Source organism: Acinonyx jubatus, chromosome D3, assembly GCF_027475565.1.
Source record: "Acinonyx jubatus isolate Ajub_Pintada_27869175 chromosome D3, VMU_Ajub_asm_v1.0, whole genome shotgun sequence".
Classification (NCBI taxonomy): domain Eukaryota; kingdom Metazoa; phylum Chordata; class Mammalia; order Carnivora; family Felidae; genus Acinonyx; species Acinonyx jubatus.
In genome coordinates this window covers 67,178,508-67,202,160 of record NC_069392.1, presented here as the reverse complement: position 1 = coordinate 67,202,160, position 23,653 = coordinate 67,178,508, and the positions used below count along the sequence as shown (strand labels likewise).

The window sequence follows — 23,653 nt, the reverse complement described above, 5'->3', positions numbered from 1 at the left end:
TGTACTAAGATCAGTTTTTGTCAGATTTATCCTGTTTAGAATTCATAACGTTTCTTAAATTTGTTGCTTGATTTATTTCTCAACTAATATCTATCTCTAAAATATTGATTCCGTTCCTTTCTCTTTATTCTAGGTCTTTTCTTATCAGCTGTTTTCTTTCCTTTTTTTAATCTTTATTTTTGAGAGAGAGAGAGAGAGAGACAGAGTGCAAGTGGGGAAGGAACAGAGAGAGAGAGGGAGACCCAGAATCTGAAGCAGGCTCCAGGCTGTCTGAGCTGGCAGCACAGAGCCCGACACGGGGCTCGAACCCACGAACCATGATATCACGACCTGAGCCGATGTTAGACCCTTAACTGACTGAGCCACCCAGGCTCAACTATTTTCTGCTTCACTAATTTTCTCTGCAGTTGTGTCTCACTTGCTATTTAAGCCATCCATTAAGTTCTTCATGAGTTATTAACGCATTTTTAGTATCTAGATTTTTCATGTAGTTCTTTTTTGTAGCTTACAGTTCTTTCTGCAAATTCTGTCTCATCCTCAGATTTGTTAGGCATAATCATTTTAAAGCATGCATTTGAGGTTTTCCTGTGGGCCTGTTTCTACTGTCTTGTTCTCTTGTCTTTCAGTTAGGGACCTGGTTTTAATGCACCTGGTTTTATTGAGTGCCAGGCATTTTATATGAAAAGTGGTGGAGATAATTTGAGGCCCTTGATGATGTTATCTCCTTCCGGAGAGGATTTTTGCTTATGGCGACTGGTGAGGCTAGGAATGATATTACACCCAGATTGACTTCATCCGATCTGATTGAGATGCTTCAAAGCTAGACTTGAGTCTTTCTGAGGGGTGGTCTGTCTGTTTTTCACTTGTACAATTCAGGTATAGCTCTTAGACTTCCAGATAAAAGCCTGAAGGAATTACCTGGGTCCCTCTTCTTCGACAGATCCTAAATTCCAATATTTACCCTTTCCACCTGTAACTCCTGTGAGCCAGTCAAACCTTTTGCTAAGCTTCCCCCACCTACTCGGCTTCTGAGGCCCTCAGCTGTACTTGAGCAAACATCTTTAAGGAAAAAGTGGTCCTAAATGCCAGACTTACCTCTCTAGATCTTTCTGTTTTCCCAAATCCTGCATCTACAATTTTGCACTACCTTGCCGGCTTTCTGAGGCCATTATACGGTATATGTACGTGCATATGTGTATACACACACATATGTACATGTGTAGCTTTTATAGCTGTTCTCAGGTGGGAGAGTTGGTCTAAACATCTGATCACCTGCCAGAAATCTCATTATATGTGAAGTTTAGCTCTTCGAAGTTTCGTCTTTGGTCACTGGATATCACATCACGTTGACTTTTGTGTCCTTTTAACGCAATCCACTGGCCATGACAAGCCTCCTGGATTTCTGTCTGGTGCAGGTGTCTCAAGGAATACTCTGTGTGTTCAGGCACAGGCCTGGTACCGGTCATCCTTTCAAGGAGGCTTGGGCTGTTTTGTTTGTTTGGTTTTTGGTCCTGAATGGTGTTTAGAGAACATCATCTAACAGCTGGTGCTCTCATTGCTGTTTGGTTGTCATTACTAGACCTTTGCAGTGGACTGTATTAGAAAATGATATTTTTCGAACAACAACAAAAAATCATGTTCATGATTTCAAATTCACATTCAGCATTACAAGTTTTTTTAGCTTTCCTTTTTTATTTGGTTTTATGTTTTGAATTCCTCTCTGATTCTGAAAACCTTGATTCTTAAAAACCTTAACCTATTTACTTGCATTAAGTAATCTGTAGCTTCAAAACAGTGTCACCAATGTGACTACTAAACATTGGACTATTGAACTAAGTTTGAGATTTCATTTCTGTCTGTTTTTAGAGTACAGTCTAAGTATTCCGCTAGGAAAATATTTATGTACAGTCAATAGGATTTCAAAGATACTTGAGGTAAGAACTTTTGTCAGTATCATCATGTTACAGTTCTGATAAATTGTTACAGTTTATTGTCAAGTTTTTTTTTTAAGTTTATTTATTTATTTTGAGAGAGAGAGAGCGCGCACACCCACACAAGTAGGGGAAGGGTAGAAAGAGAGGAGAGAGAGAATTCCAAGCAGGCTTCATGCCGACAGCACAGAGTGCAATGCAGGGCTCGATCCCAGGACCCCGAGATCGTGACCTGAGCCGAAATGAAGAGTTGGACACTTAACCAACTGAGCCACCCAGGCACCCCATATTGTCAAGTTTTAGAGAATTCTTTTTAATTCTCAATTTGATTTTATTTTGGAATATGTAAAACATTTGTTGCCAAAGTCAAAACTGTGTAACAGGATATACGCAGAAATCTCTTGCTTTGGTTCCTGTTCCCTCTTCCTTGTTCCCTCCCTTCCTTTGTAGGTAACTATTTTATTTCATTTTGTGTTATTGTATTTATTTATTTATTTATTTATTTATTTATTTATTTATTATTTTTTTATCCTTCCAGTTTCTTTTTGCATGCACACAGACCCAGTCTTCCCCAGGTCCTTTCTTACCCAAAAGATAACACACTGCGTTTGTTGTACAACTCGCTGTATTCACGGTATAGCCCAGAGGTCGCTCCATGTTAGTGTAGACACATCTTTGCTTGTCCCAGCTGCGTAGTATTAGGCTATGTGGAGATACCATAGCTGATGGATGGACACTTTGTTTTCTTTCGTTATTTACAAATGCCATAATGACTAACCTCGTGCGTATGCTGTTTCATAATCGGGCAAACATGCCTTCGTATTCACCTCCTAAAGGTGGGATTCCTGAGTCAGGGCGCATGTGCACATGTAATTTTTTTATATGTTGCCAAATGTTCCTCCACTGAGACTGTACCACTTTGCATTCCCACTGACCTCTTTTGAGAGTTACTGTTTTCCTGCAGCATCACTAATAGAGTATATCATTCATGTTTTTCATTTTTACCACGGATGGTCAATTTTTTTAGAGAATTATACAGAGAATCTTCATTGAAATGTTTTCCAAATCCATATTTCTGTTCCTTTTCCTTTCCCTAATGTTTTATATGTTTTCCTTTTGTTCCTCATTAACATGTTGTCTGCTTTTCGTTTGCTTTTAAGGTAAACAAATGTATTTATTTACCTCTCTCTTGTGGTTTTACTGCATTTTCTAATTTATTTCTTTAGGGTTTTTTTTGGTTTTTTGTTTGTTTGTTTTGTTTTGTTTTTTGTCATTTCTCCTATCCTGCTTTCTTTGGACGTACTTTGTTTACTTTCTCAATTTTACTTGTTCACTTCTGAGTGACTGGGAGGCCGTGCATTTTTCTGTTAAGAACAACTTTGGTTGCATCCATTACCGATTAGCATTTTGCCATTGGCTATTTCTGTTTTTCTTACTGATCTGTAAAATTTCTTCATGTGTTTTTGCTCTTTATGAATATGTTGCTGATAGTTTTCTTAGTTGCTATTAGTCTTTTCTCCATTTTTAAGGCTCCTTTTCTCATTTCAAAAGATTTACATTTTTCATGTATCCAAAACTATGTGTTTTTTCCCTCAGAGACTCTGGATTCTTTTCTAAAATGTCAAAAAGCCTCCCAGCCTCTCTTACCCCATCCCTGGGTCAAGATTATAAAAATATTTACCTGTATTTTTTTTCTAAACCTTTAAACTTTATTTTTGACCTTTTAATCTTCTAGAATTCTTTTTGTTGAAGGAATTAATTAGAGATCTAGCCTTTACATTTTTTTATATTTAATTATTACTCAGCCCAGTAGCATTGATTTGATTATTTGTCTCCTCTGGTATAAAATCCAGTCTGTATAGTTTACTGAATTCCCACACATACTTGGATGTGTTTCTGGGTTCTTTCTCTTCCACTGTCTTATCTCTCTGTGTATGGTGTCATATCTAACATATTACCTAGTATAGCTTTGCACTACATATTGTTCGTTAGAAAACGTCAGCCCGGTGTTCCTTTTCAAAATTTTGGATGGTAGTTCCAAAGTTCATCCTTGGGTTTCAGTTTCTGCTCTCTTTCCCGTTTCTCATGCCCTTTGCACTGTGGGTAGCAAGTCGTAACACCCGAATGTCTGCCTCTGTAGCTTTTCAAAATGCGCTCTCTGGACCTCTCCAGAATTGTCTCGCCTACCCGTCTCCAGGGCCGCTTTGTAGCCAGAAGTGGGTTTTTCTTCTTTTGGGGTGTTTCAGAAGTAGGAGGACCCCCAGAGTTCCTCTTTACACTAGGGGAAGTCCTGAAGTCGTCTGACTTGGCCAGGGAGACCCGTTTGATCTGGTTCCACCTCTTGTCACCCTCTCTCACATTTGACGTTCTAGCCAAACTGGATTTCCTCCCCGTAGCATGGTCCATGTCGCTGTCAGGCTTTCTGTGCATGCACTTTTCTGCCTTTGACCTCCCCGCCAACTTCGACAGGTCTCTGCCTGCTCGTAATAAGTAGTCATAGGAACTACCATGTAATGAGCACCAGGCAAGACAGCAAATGTTTTAAAATATATTATTTAATCATATCCTATGAAATAGATAATATTCTAATTTTGAGATGAGAAGGCTGAGTGAGGTTCATAGGACACATAGCTAGTAAATGCTAAAGCTGGGGTTCACATCCAGGCGTATCTCCAGAGCTTATGTCCTAACTACTCTGTTGTACTGCCTCTCCCCTTTCTCCCCAAGACCCCCAAGTGTTCCCATGGCACCCTGTACCTCCCAGGGGGTGTCTCCTCTAAATGATTACCTGTGTGAAGGTGTGGGCATGTGCGTTTCACTACTCTGTCCCCAGCACCTGCCACGTCATATACTCTATGTGACTCACGAGCCATATGATTTATGTGCCTTAATTTTCTATTCAGTGCCAGACACTGTGTATAGGAGAGTGGAGTCTGGAGTAAAAAGCGCACCTAAAAACGGACCCGCCTCTGCTGATGTGGGAGTTGACTCATTCTGGTTGGGACGGGAGCTGGGTTTAGGTTTTGTCTTCAGTGCTTGCCAGCCTGGCATTCCCCAGTAGCTGTTGCCTGTGCCTGAAGGGCGGGCCTGGGTTCTGTTCCGTGTTGCTCTCAGCAGTCCCTGCGGCCGAGTCAGAGAAGGGCTGTTTCTGTTGTCCTGGCCCGGACTCTTTCTTGGGGAGCCTGTGTGCGTGCCTGGGTCTTAGAGGTGGGGCTTTCTCGACGCCTCTGTCCCTCCTCCTCTTGTCAGCTCTGTGTCTGTGGTTGGCCTTAAGCGACAGTTCCCTGCCCCATTCCAGTGGTAGCCTGAGATCCAGGTATAGGATTCTGCACCCCACATGGTTTCCTACCCTAATCCCCAGTGTTAGAGGGTTTTTGCTTGGTTCACCCACCAGCAGAAACAGATCTCTGCCTAGGTCCTGGAGAGGAGTTTCCTGCTTCTCATTCAGAGGCAGATGGGTTATATTTCTACTTCTCCCCAGAAACAGTGGAAATTTCCGTGTGTTCTGGGCCAGTAGAGTTTGCTGCCCCAGTAGCTTCAAGCTTTTGCTTAGCATGAGAGGAGGGTGTGGAAAGCAGGGTCAGATAGAAGGTTCTTTTCCGTCTCCTTCTCCACACCCAGCCTTTCTCCTGAGCACCTGGTGACGGCTGGGAGAAAAGAGCTTTCAAGTGAGTGCAGACTCCACTGTATCTGGGGCTCCAGCTTTCCAGACTGACACATTAGACCATACTTAGCCTTTAAGAATGTATTGAAATAGTGTCTGATTTCTTTCTACCAGCTTCTGTGGAGACCACGTCTTCCCCGTGCTTGCCAAAAACAAGAGAGTGTGTGTGCTCCTTCTCTCTTTAGAGGGGCTTGTCCCTCTGGGGAGTTCATGTCACTTGATGGACTTCCAAAATTACTCTCTGATGGCCTCAAGAAGACTTAGGATTTACTAAATTATCTGGCTTTTTCTCACTGGTAGAGTGAGAGAGGTGATCTTCACACATCCTAAGCACAAGCCAATGTGGGTCCCTTATCGTGCTTCCCTGCCTCGCCCCAGAGTGCCTGCTTATTTCACATTTGAAGGAGCCGAGGCCCAGATGGTAACTTGTCCCGTCTATGGCAAAACCGGGGCTAGAACCCAGTCTAGAGCCTCTCTCCACTGAGTGGCAGCTACTTCTGGTTTTCCTTTTTCCATTTTTTTTTTTTTTAAATCTGGGCTGTAACTCTCCTATATGTGATTCTTAGCGCCACTGACTCTTCTGAGGGAGAAAGAATGAAAAAAGGGCACCCACGTTTAGAAATGATTCCCCTAGGGCCACCTGGGTGGCTCAATTGGTTAAGCGTCCAACTTCGGCTCAGGTCGCGAGTTCAAGCCCCACGTCGGGCTCTGTGCTGACAGCTCAGAACCTGGAGCCTGCTTTGGATTCTGTGTCTGCCTCTCTCTAGTCCTCCTCTACTCATGCTCTTTCTCTCTCTCCCTCTCTCTCTCTCTCTCTCTCTCTCTCTCTCTCTCTCTCTCTCAGGAATAAAGAAACTTAAAAAAAATGTTTTTAAGTAAAAAATAAAGGAATGATTTCCCTTTTGTGCATTAACAATATCAAAGATAATAAACCTTGACATTTAATGCATGATAAAAGCCACAGGGTTTAGAGAATGATTATTTTCAAACTCAGCCTTACACATTTTTACTCTCAAAGGTTGTTGAGTGGTTTTCCCTTCTAAACTAACAGTGGCTCTATTCAAGATGCTGGGGTAATCTAACGTAAATTCTAAATTTTACTGAAGTTTGAGGTCATCCTAAAGATTTTTCTACATTAATTATGTGTTTGGTTACTCTAATAAAATTTGCTTTCTAAATTCAGTGTTTTCTGCATTCTCTATGGAAGCTGAGACTCCCAAGTAGCAAGGGATTTTTTTAAAAATTTTTTAATGTTTATTTATTTTTGAGAGAGAGACAGAGCGCGAATGAACACGAGTGGGGGAGGGACAGAGAGAGAGAGGGAGACATAGAATCCGAAGCAGGCTCCAGACTCTGAGCTGTCAGCACAGAGTCCGACGTGGGGCTCAAACTCATGAACTGCGAGATGACCCATGAGCCGAAGTCGGACACTTAACCAACTGAGCCACCCAGGCGCCCCAGCAAGGGATTTTTTTTTTAATCTTATAAGCACTTGTTTTTGCAGATGAAAAACTACAACCTAGGTGAAGTGACTTAACAAAGGTCATACAGCTCGTTGTAGGCAGAGCTAAGACTAGAACGGGGCTCTTCTCTTTCTGATTGGGATGAGGGAGCCACACAGTGGAACATCAAAGCCGTTATAAAGAAAAGATCCATCTTACTAGGGAGTTCTTTTACTCAGATTTTACTTTATAGGATGTCAAAGAATACTCCTTTTTCAATTCTTTTGTTTTGTTTTGTTTTGTTTTGTTTTGTTTTGTTTTGTTTTGTTTTGTTTTAGAGAGGGAGGGAGGAGGGACAGAGGGAGAGGAATCCCAAGCAGGCTCCAGGCTCGGCGCCGAGCCCCACGTGGGGCTTGATCTTGATCCCACGACCCGGGGATTGTGACCCAAGCTGAAATCAAGAGCCTGACGCTCAACCAGCTGAGCCACCCAGGCGCCCCAGAATCTTTCTTTTTATGATAAAACACCAATACAGTTTGAAGAAGAGTGGAAATGAACACTAATTCTTCAAAAAAAAAATTTTTTTTTTAATCTTTATTTATTTTTGAGAGAGAGAGTGTGAGCAGGGGAGGAGCAGAGAGAGAGGGAGACACAGAATCCGAAGCAGACTTCAGGCCCCGAGCTGTCAGCATGGAGCCTGACGCGGGGCTGGAACTCCCGAACCGTTGAGATCATGACCTGAGCCGAAGTCAGACGCTCAACCAACTGAGCCACCCAGGCGCCCCGTGAACATTAGTTCTTAAGGCAAAATGATACATTTTTAAAAACAGAACAAAAAAACTCCAGGCTTGGATGTCCGCCTGCTGTCTGCCCGTGCGAGGGCCTGAGGAAATCAGAGCAGCACTGCCCCACACCCCACTTTACGCCCCGTGTGAGTAGCCTGCTAAGGTAATGGGATTGTGGGGGGCTGCAACTTAGTTGGATTTCCATCAGAGCATTCCTTTTTCGTGCGCGTTCTCTGGCTGTTTTCCAGGTATGGAAAAACATGTAAAGTTAGCCAGTGTCCCCTAGCAGCCACCGTTATCTTGCCTTCCTGCCACCAGTAAGCATGTTTTAAATAACAGACTTCCCAGGCTTCTAGTTTAGGCTTGTGGGCCACGTTCAAACCCTGCCCAAAGAATGAAGAAAAAGACCACATCGTTTTACATTCCCACACAAGGCCGGTGGTTCCTTTCCTCTGGCTGCCCCCACCACTCCCCTACTCCCGCGTTAAGGTCACACATTGTCTCCTCTGGTCACAGGATTTATTCTTCAGCTGCGGTTTTCCATGTAATATAAAGCTAGTTCTTGCTATCAGAAGCTTGATATTTGGGGGCGAATCCAGTTCTGGCTAGAACTAACATGGTCACAAAGCTTTTTAGTGTGTGTGCCAGTAAATTAACAACATAAAGATAACAAGAGTCTATCACCAAATGATGGGCTTTGAAGGCCATTTGCACATTAACTTTAAAAAGAGCGTTGCCTGTGCATTTCCTCCCCCTTCATCCCCACTTTGGCAAAGTCCCATTAATTTTGTGGAAGGTTTTATTTTCTGCTGAAAATGCAGGAAATTTAGACAACTCTCTTGGAATCCCCCCAAAACTAATACAAACAAGATACATATGCTTCTCTTAAGGAAACTAAAAATAAATGATTTGAAACTATTTAACTGTATAAATTCCCTCTTAAAAGGAAAAGGAAGTTTATACAATGAGGCAACCCTGAGCACTGTTGACAGGGTCAGATCCTCCCACAACTGCCAGCCTGTTTGTTAGATGTGAAATCACAGCTTCGCACAGAACCTGTTCAGTGTTCGTTACCAACATGTACAAAAACCGTCAGAAACATCTGAACATGGGACCATTTTTCGGGGTCCTTTTTTTACATTTGAGACTTTGCACGACTAAATAAGTATGTGTTTTTGGTTCTTTGTTTTTGGGGGGACTCTGGGGGGCTTTTTGGAGAAGAAAGTCTGATCTGGGATCCGTTTCTAGAATGGAAACTGTATGTGCTAAAAACAAAGTCCCATGAATGAAAAAGACATGATATTCTCCACATACTTTGCTGCTCTCCCGGTGAGCCATCAGGTTTTCCCTGAGAGAGCTGATTTTGACACAATACACGGGAAACGCGATTGGTTTTTTTAAGACACATCTTTTTATAAAAACCTTACATAATTCCATAAACGTAAGTCAGTTTTTCTATACATGCCCTGTAATGGACCGGTTTTATAAATTAATAGAAGTGGAATTCGGGGCTTATATTTAAGACTAAGAAATGTGATTTCTAATTCTTTATAGTTACAGTAATTGAATTAATTTATCAACTTTGGAAAGGCATTTATCTTTTTCTTTTTATATAATGGCTGAAATTACCATGATTTTTCGTCTTTCAAATACATTATTACTTTTTTAAAAAAACACTCACATGGTGTGGTCCTTACTGTGTGTTACACACTATGTTAAGGGCTTTACAAGTGCTATTTCATTTCATCGTCATGGAAAAAAAAATCAAATAGCAATCTTCTCTAAATACCATTTGAAATTCTGACACCCGAATGGTGATGTGATTAGATAACATTTAGGTCTGTTTAAATATTGAGATTTGGACAATTCTGAAATTGTAAACTCTTACCAAATTCATGCTTATTTTTCATCTTTGTACAGGTAGTGATTATTGCCCAACAGTGCCTTTTAAAAATGAAGCAGGAAGGATTTCATTTGCTTATTGCCATGCATAGTAGGTACCTGCACCAGAATCCAGTCACAGTAGCAAATAACTTGTAAATTAACCATTGTGAGGATCGTTTTCTGTGGGAAGTAGAATTAAATAAAAGTTTGAGAATAGATAATTAGATCTCTTGGAACCATCATTCTGTGCGGAAGTTCTTGCTGCCCAGAAGAGACCATGTGCAGAGATTCAAAAACCCTGCCCCCACTCCCCAGCTACACCTCCCACCCTTTTTCTTACAAGCCACGCCAATCTGCCATCCGTGTGAGCTGTCATACTAGGAGAGCCTCTAACCTACAGTCAGGCGTCCCCATGGGAAGCCACATGGAGCAGAGACCTGCTGTCCCCATCAAGGCCAGCCCAGATCATTAGCAAACCAAATGATTATTGTTATTCTACACTGCTGAGCTGTGGAGTAGTTTGTCACACGGCAATAGCTAACTGATTTAAAAGTCACAAAACACGATGGAAGGAATAAATGCAAAGGTGCCAACAATGACAACAAATGTAAGTGAATTAAACTCACTGAAAATTCAGAAACTATCAGATTTTTTTTTTAATGTTTATTTATTTTTGAGAGAGAGAGAGAGAGAGAGTGTGTGAGCAGGAGAGAGAGAGAGAGGGAGGGAGACACAGAATCCAAAGCAGGCTCCAGGTTCCGAGCTGTCAGCACAGAGCCCGACGCAGGGCTTGAATCCATGAGCCGCGAGATCATGACCTGAGCCTAAGTCAGATGCTCAACGGACTGAGCCACCCAGGCGGCCCACAGATTAGATTTACAAACTCTGAAACCTAGCTATATAGTTGCTTTTAAGTATATATGTTTCTAGTAACACAGTTTGAAAATTAAAGGCTTGAAAGTTAAAGATATACCTGGCAAATGTTAAAAAAAAAAAAATGAAGATGGTACAACAATGTTAATATCAGTAAAACACATAAAATAAACAATATGGATTGAGAGAAACAGTAGATAGTGATAAAAATGTGTTGTTGTTTTTTTAAAGATGACCATCATGGACCTAGAGTCACTCCGAATATGTGAATCGCTTGGAGGAATAGATAAATCCTTTCTTATCTGGGGAAATTTTGACATAACTGTCCAGAAGTGATGAATCTTTCAGACAATGACTATTAAGTGGGATGATTATATATGTGGATGAGAAACTCAGTCATAAGCCTTCCTACATGGCAGTGTACATGTGTTGTCATTGCTCTTTAAGCAACAATCTGGCAACATCTATTCACAATACAAATTCAATATTTTCAGCAGTCCCTTTCCTGGAACCTGTCCCAGAGAGGTGGAAGGACAGATATAAGCCCCAAGGACAGACAGAAGACAGACGTAAGGGCAGGTCTACCGATACACTTACTGTATCATTGCCGGTAGAAACGAGGAGACAGGAATTGATTGGATGGCCATTAGTAAGAGAATGTTGTGATGTATTTTACATATGCAATAAACTGATAATACATTGTTCCTATTTTACTTTTGAGACCAGTTTTCTTCTAGAATGATTAAAAAATAAAACTGTCCTTATTTCCTTGTGTAGGTCTACCATCCAATCTGGTTTTAGACTCATTCTAATGCCTGAAGAAACTGTTGTACATTTCTCACAGTACAGGTGTCTCCTACATTTTCTCAGCTTATTTTAGTGTGAAAGAAATCTCTATTTCACCTTCACATTTGAAAGATATTTTTGCTAGCTATAGAATTCTTCTTTGACTCTTCTTCAGCACTGTATCCATGCCCCTCCGTTTAGATCAGCTTGTGTAGTTTCTCCAAGCCATCTCGTATAATTCCTATCCTTGTGTCTCGTACTTAATGTGTTTTTGTCTTTGGCTTTCAAAGTTTCATATGGTGTATCTGGATGTGTGTTTTGTTTTGTTTTGTTTTGTTTTGTTTTGTTTTGGGTGCATTTGTGGGGGGATATTCTCTGAGCTTCTTAGATCATTGTTTGATTCTTTCATTATTTTAATGCTCAGCCATTATCTCTTCAAGACTCTGTGAAGTCTGCTATTGAACCCACCTAGGTGTTCTTTACTGCTGATATATATAGATATATATATATATAGATATATATGTATTATATATAGGAATATATATTATATATATTAGCAGTAAATATATATATAGGAATATATATATAATAGAGAGAGAGAGAGAGAGCGAGCGAGCAGGGTGGGGAGAGAAGGGGACGGAGGATCTGAAGTGGGCCCTGCGCTGACAGCCAATGTGGGGCTTGAACTCATGAACTGTGAGATCATAACCTGATGAGTTATGTTGGACACTTAACGAACTGAGCCACCCAGGGACCCCTATATTTTTTAAAATTCTAGCATTTACATTTGTCACTTTCTTACAGTTTTCAGCTCTACTAAAATTCCCCATCAATCATGATAGATTTTGTAAATTATAGTTCTTTAAAATTTCTTGTTAGATATCCTTAATATCTTTCTGTCAGTCTGATAATGCTGGTTACTTTGATTCTTGGATGTGAGTTGTTTTTATTTGGTTTTTGTTTCTTTGTCTTGCACATTTTGATTGAATGCTGGACATTATACTTTGTATACATTGTACAGGTGGAGATAAGTTGTGTGCAAATAAGCGTAGCTTTTTGTCTGCTGGACCAGATAGTAAATATTGTTCACTTTGCAGGCCATACCGTCTTTGAGGTATACTTTATCTGACACTAATAGATCAGATCATTTCTTTCAGTTAATATTTGCATGGTATATCTTTTTCTCATCCTTTTGCTTTTGACCTAACTATATTTTGAAGTGAGTTCTATTTGAGATTTCTTGGGGCTAGCATATAGTTGAGTCTTGTGTTCTTATCCACTCTGCAAAGCTTTGAGTTTTAATTATTTACACCATTTGCAATTAATGTAATTACTGATAGATATTTTAGAGCTTAAGTCTGCCATTTTACTTTCTGTTTTCTGTTTGTTCCCTATTTTTCGTATGTCTGTCTTATTTTTCTGCCTTCCTGTAGATACTTGAACACTTTTTTAGAATTCCATTTTGATGTATGTATATACTGTTTTTGTGTGGATCTCTGTGTAGATTTGTTCTAAACAGTATACATACATAACTTGTCACAATCTAGTATTGTTGACATTTAACAGTTCAAGAGAGAAGTAGAAACTTTTTCTGTCTTTACATCCCTTTGCCCTCCCTGGTTTATAGTATAATTGTCTTAGATATTCGCTTATGAACATCAAGAACCACATCAGACAATGTTATAATTTTTTGCTGTAACTTTCAGACATAATTTAGAAAACTCAAGAGGAAAAGGAAAGTGTTGTATTTACCTATATTTTTGCTCTTTCCGTTGTTCTTTCTTCCAAGAGATTTGTTGATTGCTTTTGCTGTCTCGTAACTATTTCATGTTTAGATTCCCAAAGACTATTGACTGGGGAAAAAGAGACAAAACAGTAGGCTATTTATCTGTCAACAGAAAGATCAAAATGCCAGTGTAGAGAAGTGAGGTCATGTTCTGAATGAGGCACTTTTCTTGGAATTGGTAAGACCCAACCACCACCTTAAACTGTGGAAGTCTAATGATTTAGGGTGATGCCATATGGGAATACCAACAAGAGGTTAGTAAGTAAGGGCTTCAGTAAGCACCACATTTCCTCCTAGATTGGTGAGTCTATGATTTATTATTTCAGTTTCTAATTGTGACTATCTGAGTTCAAAAGATTTTTACTCAAATACTGTAGTAAGTGATCAACCTGCTTCTAAAGATTCTTGACAAAAATAATCAGAAAAATAATCTAAAGATTCTTGACAAATGGTCTCTTTTGCATTATCTTTTCAATGTCGTTATAATTTTAAAGCAGTTACTCTTGGTCTGATTAATTCTGTGTTAACGAGAAGAACACTGCGTGTGTGTGTGTTTTCTTTCTTTGTCAGGCACAAGACCTAAATGTCATCGAAGAAGTGATTCGAATGATGTTAGAGATCATCAATTCCTGCCTGACAAATTCTCTTCACCACAATCCAAACTTGGTGTATGCACTGCTTTACAAGCGAGATCTCTTTGAACAGTTTCGAACTCATCCTTCATTTCAGGATATAATGCAAAATATCGATCTGGTAAGTGTAAATGGAGATCCCACGATTCTTTTTTGAGTGTTAAAAAAGTTGAACAAACTTTGATAAAAAAAAAACTACATAAGTTAGAATCCCTTCTTTGAACATAAACTAGATTTGTAGTCTGTTCTGCCATAACAATTATTGTATTCCGTGTGCATTACACACACACTATTTAATAGAATCGAGATCATACTTTATACAGAATATATTCTGCCGTACTTACTTAGCATTTAGATCATCAGCATTTTTCTGTGGTATCATCAATTATTTGAAAATCTCACGTTTTAGTATCTGTGTGACGTATAAGATAACGGATGTCCCAAAAGAATATTTAACCATTATTCCATTTGTGTTCATTTTGGGTGTTTCACATATTTTATATTATTTCATAATTAATGAACAGTTTATAAATAAATCGTATTTCCCCTGTATTCAGTTATATTTTTGGTATGGTCTTAGAACTGGAATTGTACTAGTTTTTATTTTTGGAGGATATCACTATTTTTAAAACTCAACACACGCTGCCAAACTGCTCTCCAGAAACACTGGGCAGAAACACCTGTAAATCCAGAAACACCTGTAAATCATCTTATTTCCACGAGTGATCTACGAAAGGATGTGTCTCACTACACTCTTCTTGCAGCTTTGAGTAGTACAATTATTTTAATATTTGTCTTTTTATATCAGAAGTGGTATTTCATTATCATTTTTATGTGAATTTCTCTGGTAAGTATGGCTGAACACTCTTCCCAGGTTTATAACCTTTCTGTCCTTTCTAAAAATGTTTTTGCTGTATTTTCTATTGCTGTATTAGTGTTTTCCAGTTCAGTTTGGTTCCACCACCATTTCCTTTTTTTCTCACAGATTAATCTCCTACTAATTAACTTAACATACTAGGGAAAAGCTTAAAGAAAGTAGCCAGAAAATATGTTCAGTAGTTTATCAAGCAAACCAAATACCATGAGCAGGTAGCATCGACCCTGGAAAGCAACCAGCCTTTCCTATTGGTGATTTATTTATTGTAGTAGAGCAAATGATAAGAAAAAAATCATCCATATATAATAGGATCATCTTATTAAATGCTAAAGATATTGCATGAAAACAAACACTTCTGAGGAAACTGTGAATAGGATATTTCTTTTTTGATTTTTTTATTTTATAATATCAGTATAACTAAAATACAGTGTTCTGTTATTTTGAGGTATACAATATAGTGATTCAACAATTCTGTACATTACTCAGTGTTCATCATGGTAAGTGTACTCTTAATCCCTTCACACAGTTCACCCATGCCCCCACCTACCGCCACCCTGGCGATCACCTGTTCTCTCTAGTTAAGAGTCTGTTTTTTGGTTTGTCTCTTTTTTCCTTTCTTCATTTGCTTTGTTTCTTAAATTCCACATATGAGTGAAACGACACAGATTTTGTCTTTTTGTGACTTATTTCATTAGCATGATACCCTCTGAATCCATCCATGCCGTTGCAAATGGCAAGATTTCACTCTTTTTTGTGGCTGAATAATATTCCATTGTGTATATATACTCCGCATCTTCTTTATCCATTCATCTGTGATGGACACTTGAGTTTCCATAATTTGACTGTTGTTAATAATGCTGCAGTGAACACAGGGGTGCATATTTCTTTTCTAATTAGTGTTTTTGTGATTCCACAACCGTTTCTTGAGTAATTAATCGGATTCACAATACCAGGCACAAGAGTAAACTGAAGAGCCAACATCCTTGTCCTTATATTACTTACATTCAGAAAAACATTCAATAATTAAATTCTTTTTGTTGTTGTTTGTTTATTTTTGAGAGAGAGAGAGAGAGTGAGTGAGCATGAGCAAGGGAGGGGCAGAGAGAGAGAGAGAGAACAGAGGATCCAAGCGGGCTCTGTGCTCATAGCAGTGAGCCCAGTGCAGGGCTTGAACTCATGACCCGTGAGATCATGACCTGAGCTGAAGTCAGACGCTCAACGAACTGAGCCACCCAGGTGCCCCTCGATAGTTAAATTCTTACACGGTTTAAGTATGTGAGTTTGGTCATAAGTAAGCACAGGCACATACCCTTTTCTGAGATGTACGCCCAGAAGTGGAATTGCTTAGTAGGTAACATGTGTTATGCCAGAGTGCTTTCCGTGGGGGGCTACTGTTGACTCTCTGACCAGTGGTGTACGAGAGGTTCTGTTACTTCACATGCACTTAGTTTTGTCAGTTTTGTGATAGCACCTCATTATAGTCTTAATTTGCAATTTCTTGATGACCACCGAGGATGAGCATTTCTTCCCTCACCTCTTAACGGGTTTCCGCTTTTATGAGTTTCCATTCAAATCCTTTGCCAGGTTTTCTGTTGTTTATCTTTGTGCAGATACTTGATGTGTTCTGGATTCTAGGCCTTTCTTGATGATGTGTTACACGCATCCAGTCATGGACACAGCGACAGACTTTCAGCCATAACTCTAAAACTCCTCGCAAAATGGTCAAGCAGATCAGATCAAGTTTTTGTTTCCATTCTCTTCTTGGAGACCTGCTTTCTGCCCCAGTTACACGGTGCTCTGGTTCTCCTGCCCGGTTGCAACATCTTCCTGGGAATTTCCTTCCCCTGTCTCCTTTGGCTGACTTTGGCTCCTGTGTCTTCCTCTTTCTCGGCTGACCGCGTCACGTTGGCAAGAGTGTATACTGCGTAGTAGCTTTCTGGAAAAAGGGTGTACGTGAAGTATATTTCATTTTAACCTTCAATTTATAGATAAAACCAGCTTAGAGAGATTTTACCTTGCTCACAGTCACATATTCATAAAGTCATAGAGACAGGACTTAGACCGGGCAGTTTGATGACAAAGCCCATGCCCCTGTGTGAAATCACCATGCCCACCTACTGAACCCCTTGACTAAATGCTCCCACAGTTTCTCGTACACTGCTTAAAAACATCTAGTCCTATCCACAGAGATTTCACCATTTCCTTTCTCTCTCAGGATCACGTCTAATGATGTCTGATCGGTCTTTATTCCACCAGTGTTAGAACTGAGGATCCTTCTCAGTAACCAGGCAGATGACATCCTTAAAAAAATATCTCAGAAGGGCCATATTGGTTTTTGAAGAGACACACGAGAACCATGCAGAGAGAACCATGCAGGAAACATCGTTTCCTTGGAAAGATGTAAAAACCAGAGTGAAGGTGAGGAAACAGAAGGGACCTCGCTGTGCTTTCACACGGTGCGTGACCACGTGGAAATGAAGCAGCGTCTTAACTGGACATCCACCCAGCGCTCGCTCTCCTGAGCTTGAGGGGCAAAATGGTCGGCCCAAGGTCACTTAGCCAGTAGGTCACTCAGCCAGGCCTCGAATCCAGGTGTTCTTACCAGAGACTCTCTATGCTTGCAGCATTCACTTGAATAAACCTGACGTAAGATTTCAAACGAGCAGGTTTTCCAACAACTTTTTGTTGAATACTGCCGTCCAAAATAGTGCAGGGCACAATGGAAGATCATTCAAAAAGCATTTTAAACTCTTTTACATATTTTGGAAAGAATGCCACGATAGAGATAAAAATAACATCCCTACTTTTTGTCTCTCTCAGCGCTTTGCCTTCCCCTCCGCTGCCCTAAATGCCCCTGAAATTTGGCTCAAGCAAGCCGTTGCTCTATCTTTTTTCGTGGAGTTAACCTTGAAAAGTGTGGGTAGACTATGAATTGCTGTTATTTTTAGCTGACAGGCAGTTCAGAGTTGATATTTTTCATTGAGACATTCAGCAATGTTGAATATCTAAGACAGGAGAGACTAACCTTGGAGCACTTCTAACTTCCACGGAAGGAGATCGACATGTGTTTCAAGTGGCCAAATTTCTATTAGCCACTGCCACATATCCTTCCCATCTAACCCATAAAGTGATATGATCTGGCTGAATTAAGTAGCAGGACAATCAAATTACCGCACCAAATGAGAGAAGACGTGAAAGAAATTTCGTGGCTGCATATAAGTAAGGAACAGAGGCAATGAACAGTCAAGTCGTACAGTGTGGTAAAGGCAAGAACTATTTTTATCTCTGGACAGTGTAAAATTCATGTTAGATTTTGTGTATTTCCAAACCTGACCATCCTTGCTGGGCTCCGGACTAGTGCATTCTGTTGTCTACCTAACAATCCCACATAGGGGCACCTGGGTGGCTCAGTCGGTTGAGCGTCTGACTTCGGCTCAGGTCATGATTGTGGTCTGTGAGTTCGAGCCCCGCGTCGGGCTCTGTGCTGACAGATCAGAGCCTGGAGCCTGTTTCCGATTCTGTGTCTCCCTCTCTCTCTGACCCTCCCCCGTTCATGCTCTGTCTCTCTCTGTCTCAAAAATAAATAAACGTTTAAAAAAAATTAAAAAAAAAACAATCCCACAAATTTTGAACAAGGTTAAATCACAATTCTTTTGTTTTCTTCAAAAAATGAAACAGAATGAATCAACTCTTTCTTCTGCAGTTTTCCTGATCTCAGTAAATGACATCAATATCTACCCAATTGCTTAAGGGAAAAAAAAAAAAAGGGAGGAAGAATGAGTGCTGGTTGGAATAAGGGTGGGAAATTGCAAACCAAAAGAGCACAGTCAGAGAAGGCCTGTCTCTGAGAAGGTGCATCTGAGCTAGGACTTGAAGGAGGTAGAGAGTAAGCCAGGCAGCTATCTGGGGTTAGAGTGTCCCAGGCAAAGAGAACATAGGGGTGGGATCAGGGTATGTCTGTGTCTCCCTCAGGAGCAAAAGGTAGGCCTGCTTACTGACCATTATAAAAGATTTGGGCTCCCTAAGCTCACGGTTCTCTTCCTATAATATAAGCTACTGCATGGGGGTGGGGAGGGGGGGTCATCCAGCTTCTTCAAACCACCTTTGTGCAAACTGGGGCTTGCAGAACCCGTGAAGAAAGGCCAGTGCTCTGGTTGCTGCTGTTGCTTGACTAATAACTGCCCTTCATCACTGACCCAGAAATCTCCATATCCTTCCAAGATCCGCAAAATGGTAACTTGCAGGTGGGGCCAAATTCTTCAGGTCTTCACGTGGGAAAGGGTATTTCAAAGGTAGACTGGTAAGTGCAAGATGTCTATTATAAACTCTAGGCCAACCACAAAAAGTGAGAAAGAGAGAACTGGTCAGCCAAAGATGGAGATAAAATAAAATCATAAGATTATATTTAATCCAAAGGCAAGTTTAAAGCAAAACAAATAACAGTAGAAAGGGGTGCCTGGGTGGCTCCGTCAGTTAATCGTCCCACTCGATTTCTGCTCAGGTCACGATTCTCACAGTTCACTAAATTGAGCCCTGCATCAGGCTCTGCGCTGACAGCAAGGATCCTGCTTGGGATTTGCTGTCTCCCCCTCTCTCTCTCTGCCCCTCCCCTGCATGTGCGCTCACTCGTGCATACACACTCTCTCTCAAAATAAACTTTTAAAAAGTCGCAATGATAATAATAGTGGCACAGTGAGAAAACAGGCAATGCGATAAATTTAAATCCAGCCCTGTCAATAACCGCATTTAGTGCCTCAATTAAAAGAGAGTTTTCAGACTGGATAAAAGGTAGAATCTAACTCTGTGCTGTCGATAAGAAACTCACTGTAAGTAGAAAGAGCTAGACAGGTTAAAAGTAAAAGACCGAAAGAAGTTTGATCATGCAAGCACTAATTAAAAGAAAGCTGGAGTGACTATGTTATCAGCAAAGTGGACTTCGGAAAAAAGAACATTACCAGAGATAAAGAGGACACCATGTAACAATAAAGAGGTCAGTTTACCAAGGAGACATAACAATCCCAGATGTGGACGCACCTAACAACAGGGCTTTCAAAATACACGAAGCAAAAACTGATAGACTTGCAAGAAAAAATAAGCACATCCATAATTATAATTAGAGAATTCAACACTTCTGTCTCAATAACTAATACAGTAAATAGAAAATTAGTAATGATACGGAAGACCCAAGCAATACTACCAACTTGATTTCACTGACAATTAGAGAACATCCCACCCGTCATCATCAGTGCATCTGGAACAGTCACTGAGATAGAGCACAGATAGGAAATAAAACAAACCTCAACAAATTTTAAAGACTTGAAATCATATAGAATATGTTCTTTGACCACAAGGAAATTAAACTAGAAATCAGTAAGAAAGATATCTGGAAAATACCCCCAAATATTCAGAAAGTAACAGTGTACTTATGCATCACAAAGAGGAGGTCAAAAGTAAAAAGAACCTTTTTTTAAATTAATTAATTTATTGTTTAATTTACATGCAAGTTAGTTAGCATCTAGTGCAACAATGATTTCAGGAGTAGATTCCTTAATGCCACTTACCCATTTAGCCCATCCCCCCTCCCACAACCCCTCCAGCAACCCTCTGTTTGTTCTCCATATTTAAGAGTCTCTTATGTTTTTGTCCCCCTCCCTGCTTTTATATTATTTTTGCTTCCCTTCCCTTGTGTTCATCTGTTCTGTGTCTTAAAGTCCTCATATGAGTGAAGTCATATGAAATTTGTCTTTCTCTAATTTCGCTTAGCATAATACCCTCCAGTTCCATCCACATAGTTGCAAATGGCAAGATTTTATTCTTTTTGATTGTTGAGTGACATTCCATTTTATATATATATACCACATTTTCTTTATCCATTCATCCATCGGTGGACATTTGGGCTCTTTCCATACTTTGGCTATTGTCAATAGCACTGCTATAAACATTGGGGTGCATGTGCCCCTTCGAAACAGCACACCTGTATCCCTTGGATAAATGCCTAGTAGTGCAGTTGCTAGGTCGTAGGGTAGTTCTATTTTTAATTTTTTGAGGAACCTCCAGACTGTTTTCCAGAGTGGCTGCACCAGTTTGCATTCCCACCAGCAGTGCAAAAGAGATCCCCCTTTTCCGCATCCTGGCCAACATCTGTCGTTGCCTGAGTTGTTCATGTTAGCCATTCTGACGGGTGTGAGGTGCTATCTCATTGTGGTTTTGATTTGTATTTCCCTGATGATGAGTGATGCTGCGCATTTTTTCATGTGTCGACTGGCCATCTGGATGTCTTCTTTGGAGAAGTGTCTATTCATGTCTTTTGCCCATTTCTTCACTGGATTATTTGGTTTTTGGGTGTTGAGTTTGGTAAGTTCTTTATAGATTTTGGACACTAACCCTTTACCTGATATGTCATTTGCAAATATCTTCTCCCATTCCGTCGGTTGCCCTTTAGTTTTGCTGATTGCTGTGCAGAGCTTTTTATTTTGAGGAGGTCCTACTAGTTCATTTTTGCTTTTGTTTCACTTGCCTCCGGAGACATGTTGAGTAAGAAGTTGCTGTGGCCAAGGTCAAAGAGGTTTTTGCCTGCTTTCTCCTCGAGGATTTTGATGGCTTCCTGTCTTAGGTCTTTCATCCATTTTGAGTTCATTTTTGTGTATGGTGTAAGAAAGTGGTCCAGGTTCATTTTTCTGCATGTCGCTGTCCAGTTTTCCCAGCACCATTTGCTGAAGAGACTGTCTTTATTCCATTGCATATTCTTTCCTGCTTTGTCAAAGATTAGTTGGCCGTACGTTTGTGGGTCCATTTCTGAGTTCTCTATTCTGTTCTATTGATATGAGTGTCTGTTCTTGTGCCAGGACCATACTGTCTTGATGATTACAGCTTTTTGATATTTCTTGAAGTCCAGGATTGTGATACCTCCAGCTTCAGTTTTCTTTTTCAAGATTACTTTGGCTATTCGGGGACTTTTCTGGTTCCATACAAATTTTAGGATTGTTTGTTCTAGTTCTGTGAAGAATGCTGGTGTTATTTTGATAGGGATTGCATTGAATATGTAGATTGCTTTGGGTAGTATCGACATTTTAACAATATTTGTTCTTCCTATCCAGGAGCATGGAATCTTTTTCCATTTTTTTGTGTCTTCTTCAATTTCTTTCATAAGCTTTCTATAGTCTTCAATGTAGAGATTTTTCATCTCTTTGGTTAGGTTTATTCTTAAGTATTTTATGGTGTTTGGTACAGTTATCAATGGGATCAATTCCTTGATTTCTCTTTCTGCTGCTTCATTATTGATGTATAGAAATGTAACGGATTTCTGTGCATTGATTTTATATCCTGCGACTTTGCTGAATTCGTGGATTAGTTCAAGTAGTTTTTTGGTGGAATCTTTTGGGTTTTCCATATAAAGTATCGTGTCATCTGGGAAGAGTGAAAGTTTGACTTCCTCCTGGCCTATTTGGATGCGTTTTATTCCTTTGTTTTGTTTGATTGCTGAGACTAGGACCTCCAACATTGTGTTGATAACAGTGGCAAGAGTGGACATCCCTGTCGCGTTCCTGACCTTAGGGGGAAAGCTTTCAGTTTTTCCCCATTGAGGATGATATTAGCGTTGGGTCTTTCTTATATGGCTTTTATGATCTTGAGGTATGATCGTTTTATCCCTACTTGCTTGAGGGTTTTTATCAAGAAAGGATGCTATATTTTGTCAAATGCTTTCTCTCCTTCTGTTGAGAGGATCATGTGGTTCTTGTCCTTTCTTTTATTGATGTGATGAGTCATGTTAATTGTTTTGTGGCTATTGAACAGCCCTGTATCCCAGGTATAAATCCCACTTGGTCGCGGCGAATAACTCTTTTAATGTATTGTTGGATCCGGTTGGCTAGTATCTTGTTGAGGATTTTTGGATCCATAAAAGAACCTATTTTAGAGTTAGCAAAAATGAAAATGTAATATCAGAATTTGTGGGATACAGCTAAAGGGAAATTTATGGTATTAAATACTTCTATTAGAAAAGAAGAAAGGTCTTGAATAAATTATAAGATTACACATTAAGAAGTTAAAAAGAGTAAATTAAACCCAAAACAAGAAAAAGGAAATAATAAAGATGAGAACAAAAAATCAGTACAGTTGAAAAAGAAAGAAAACAAAATTGGTGATACCATAAGAAATCTCTGCCAGTAAATTTGATGACTTAGATGAAATGGACAAATTCCTTGAAAGGCCCAAACTTTCAAAGCTCACTCATGAAGACATAGATCATCTGAATAGTTCTGTATCTTTAATAGATACTGAATTAATACTTAAAAATTTACCAACAAAGAAAACTCCAGGCCTAGAAGGCTTCACCTTGAATTAATTCTGCCAAACTTTTAAGAAAGAACTATTACTATCTCAGTACAAACTCCTCCAGATAATACAAGGAGAGGATACTTCCCAACTCATTTTATTAAGGACATTATCACCCTAATGCCACTACTAGACAAAGATCTTACAAGAAAAGAAAAGTACAAGTCAGTATCACTCAGACACAGACATAAAAATCCTCAAAATATTAGCAAATTGAATCTAGCAATGTATCAAAAGAAAAATGCAGCATGCTCAATTATCATGTAACCCAGGAGTTCAAGGCCAATGTAATTCACATTAGCAGACTAAGGAAGAGAAACCAGTCATCTCAATACATGCAAAAAAAAAAAAAAAAAAAAAAAAAAAAAAAAATTTGTCAAAATTCAGCATTCTTTCATGATTGCAGTAAAACTTTCTCAGCGTTGTACTGTTTACATTTTCTGAAAATAATAAAATGTAAATTTCTTTGAAAGAGAAAGGTCATGCATAAATTCATCAAGTAAAAATAGAAGAGTTTTAAATTGACCCTCAGTAATGTATTAAGATGATCACGTTGGACTTTAAACAGCAGGCTTTCCTGGAATTTTCAGTAGATAGCACTTGCTACTCCTGTCTGGTTTGGTTTATCCGTAAGTTTCACATGTATTGCAGTTGTTTCC

General features: G+C 39.7%; 1 protein-coding gene across 6 annotated transcripts in view; it reads left to right on the top strand.

Annotated features, from left to right (window-relative positions):
* DYM (dymeclin) overlaps positions 1-23,653 on the top strand; it is a 329,646-nt gene that overhangs the window by 250,333 nt on the left and 55,660 nt on the right. For 4 of the 6 annotated variants that reach the window (XM_027068935.2, XM_053205581.1, XM_015072241.3 and 1 more), the window contains one exon: positions 13,722-13,904. The exons of the other annotated variants lie outside the window; for them this stretch is intronic. In XM_027068935.2, the coding sequence (XP_026924736.1) occupies positions 13,722-13,904 (183 nt within the window). The remainder of the gene's footprint in view (positions 1-13,721; positions 13,905-23,653) is intronic. 6 annotated transcript variants of the gene reach the window in all.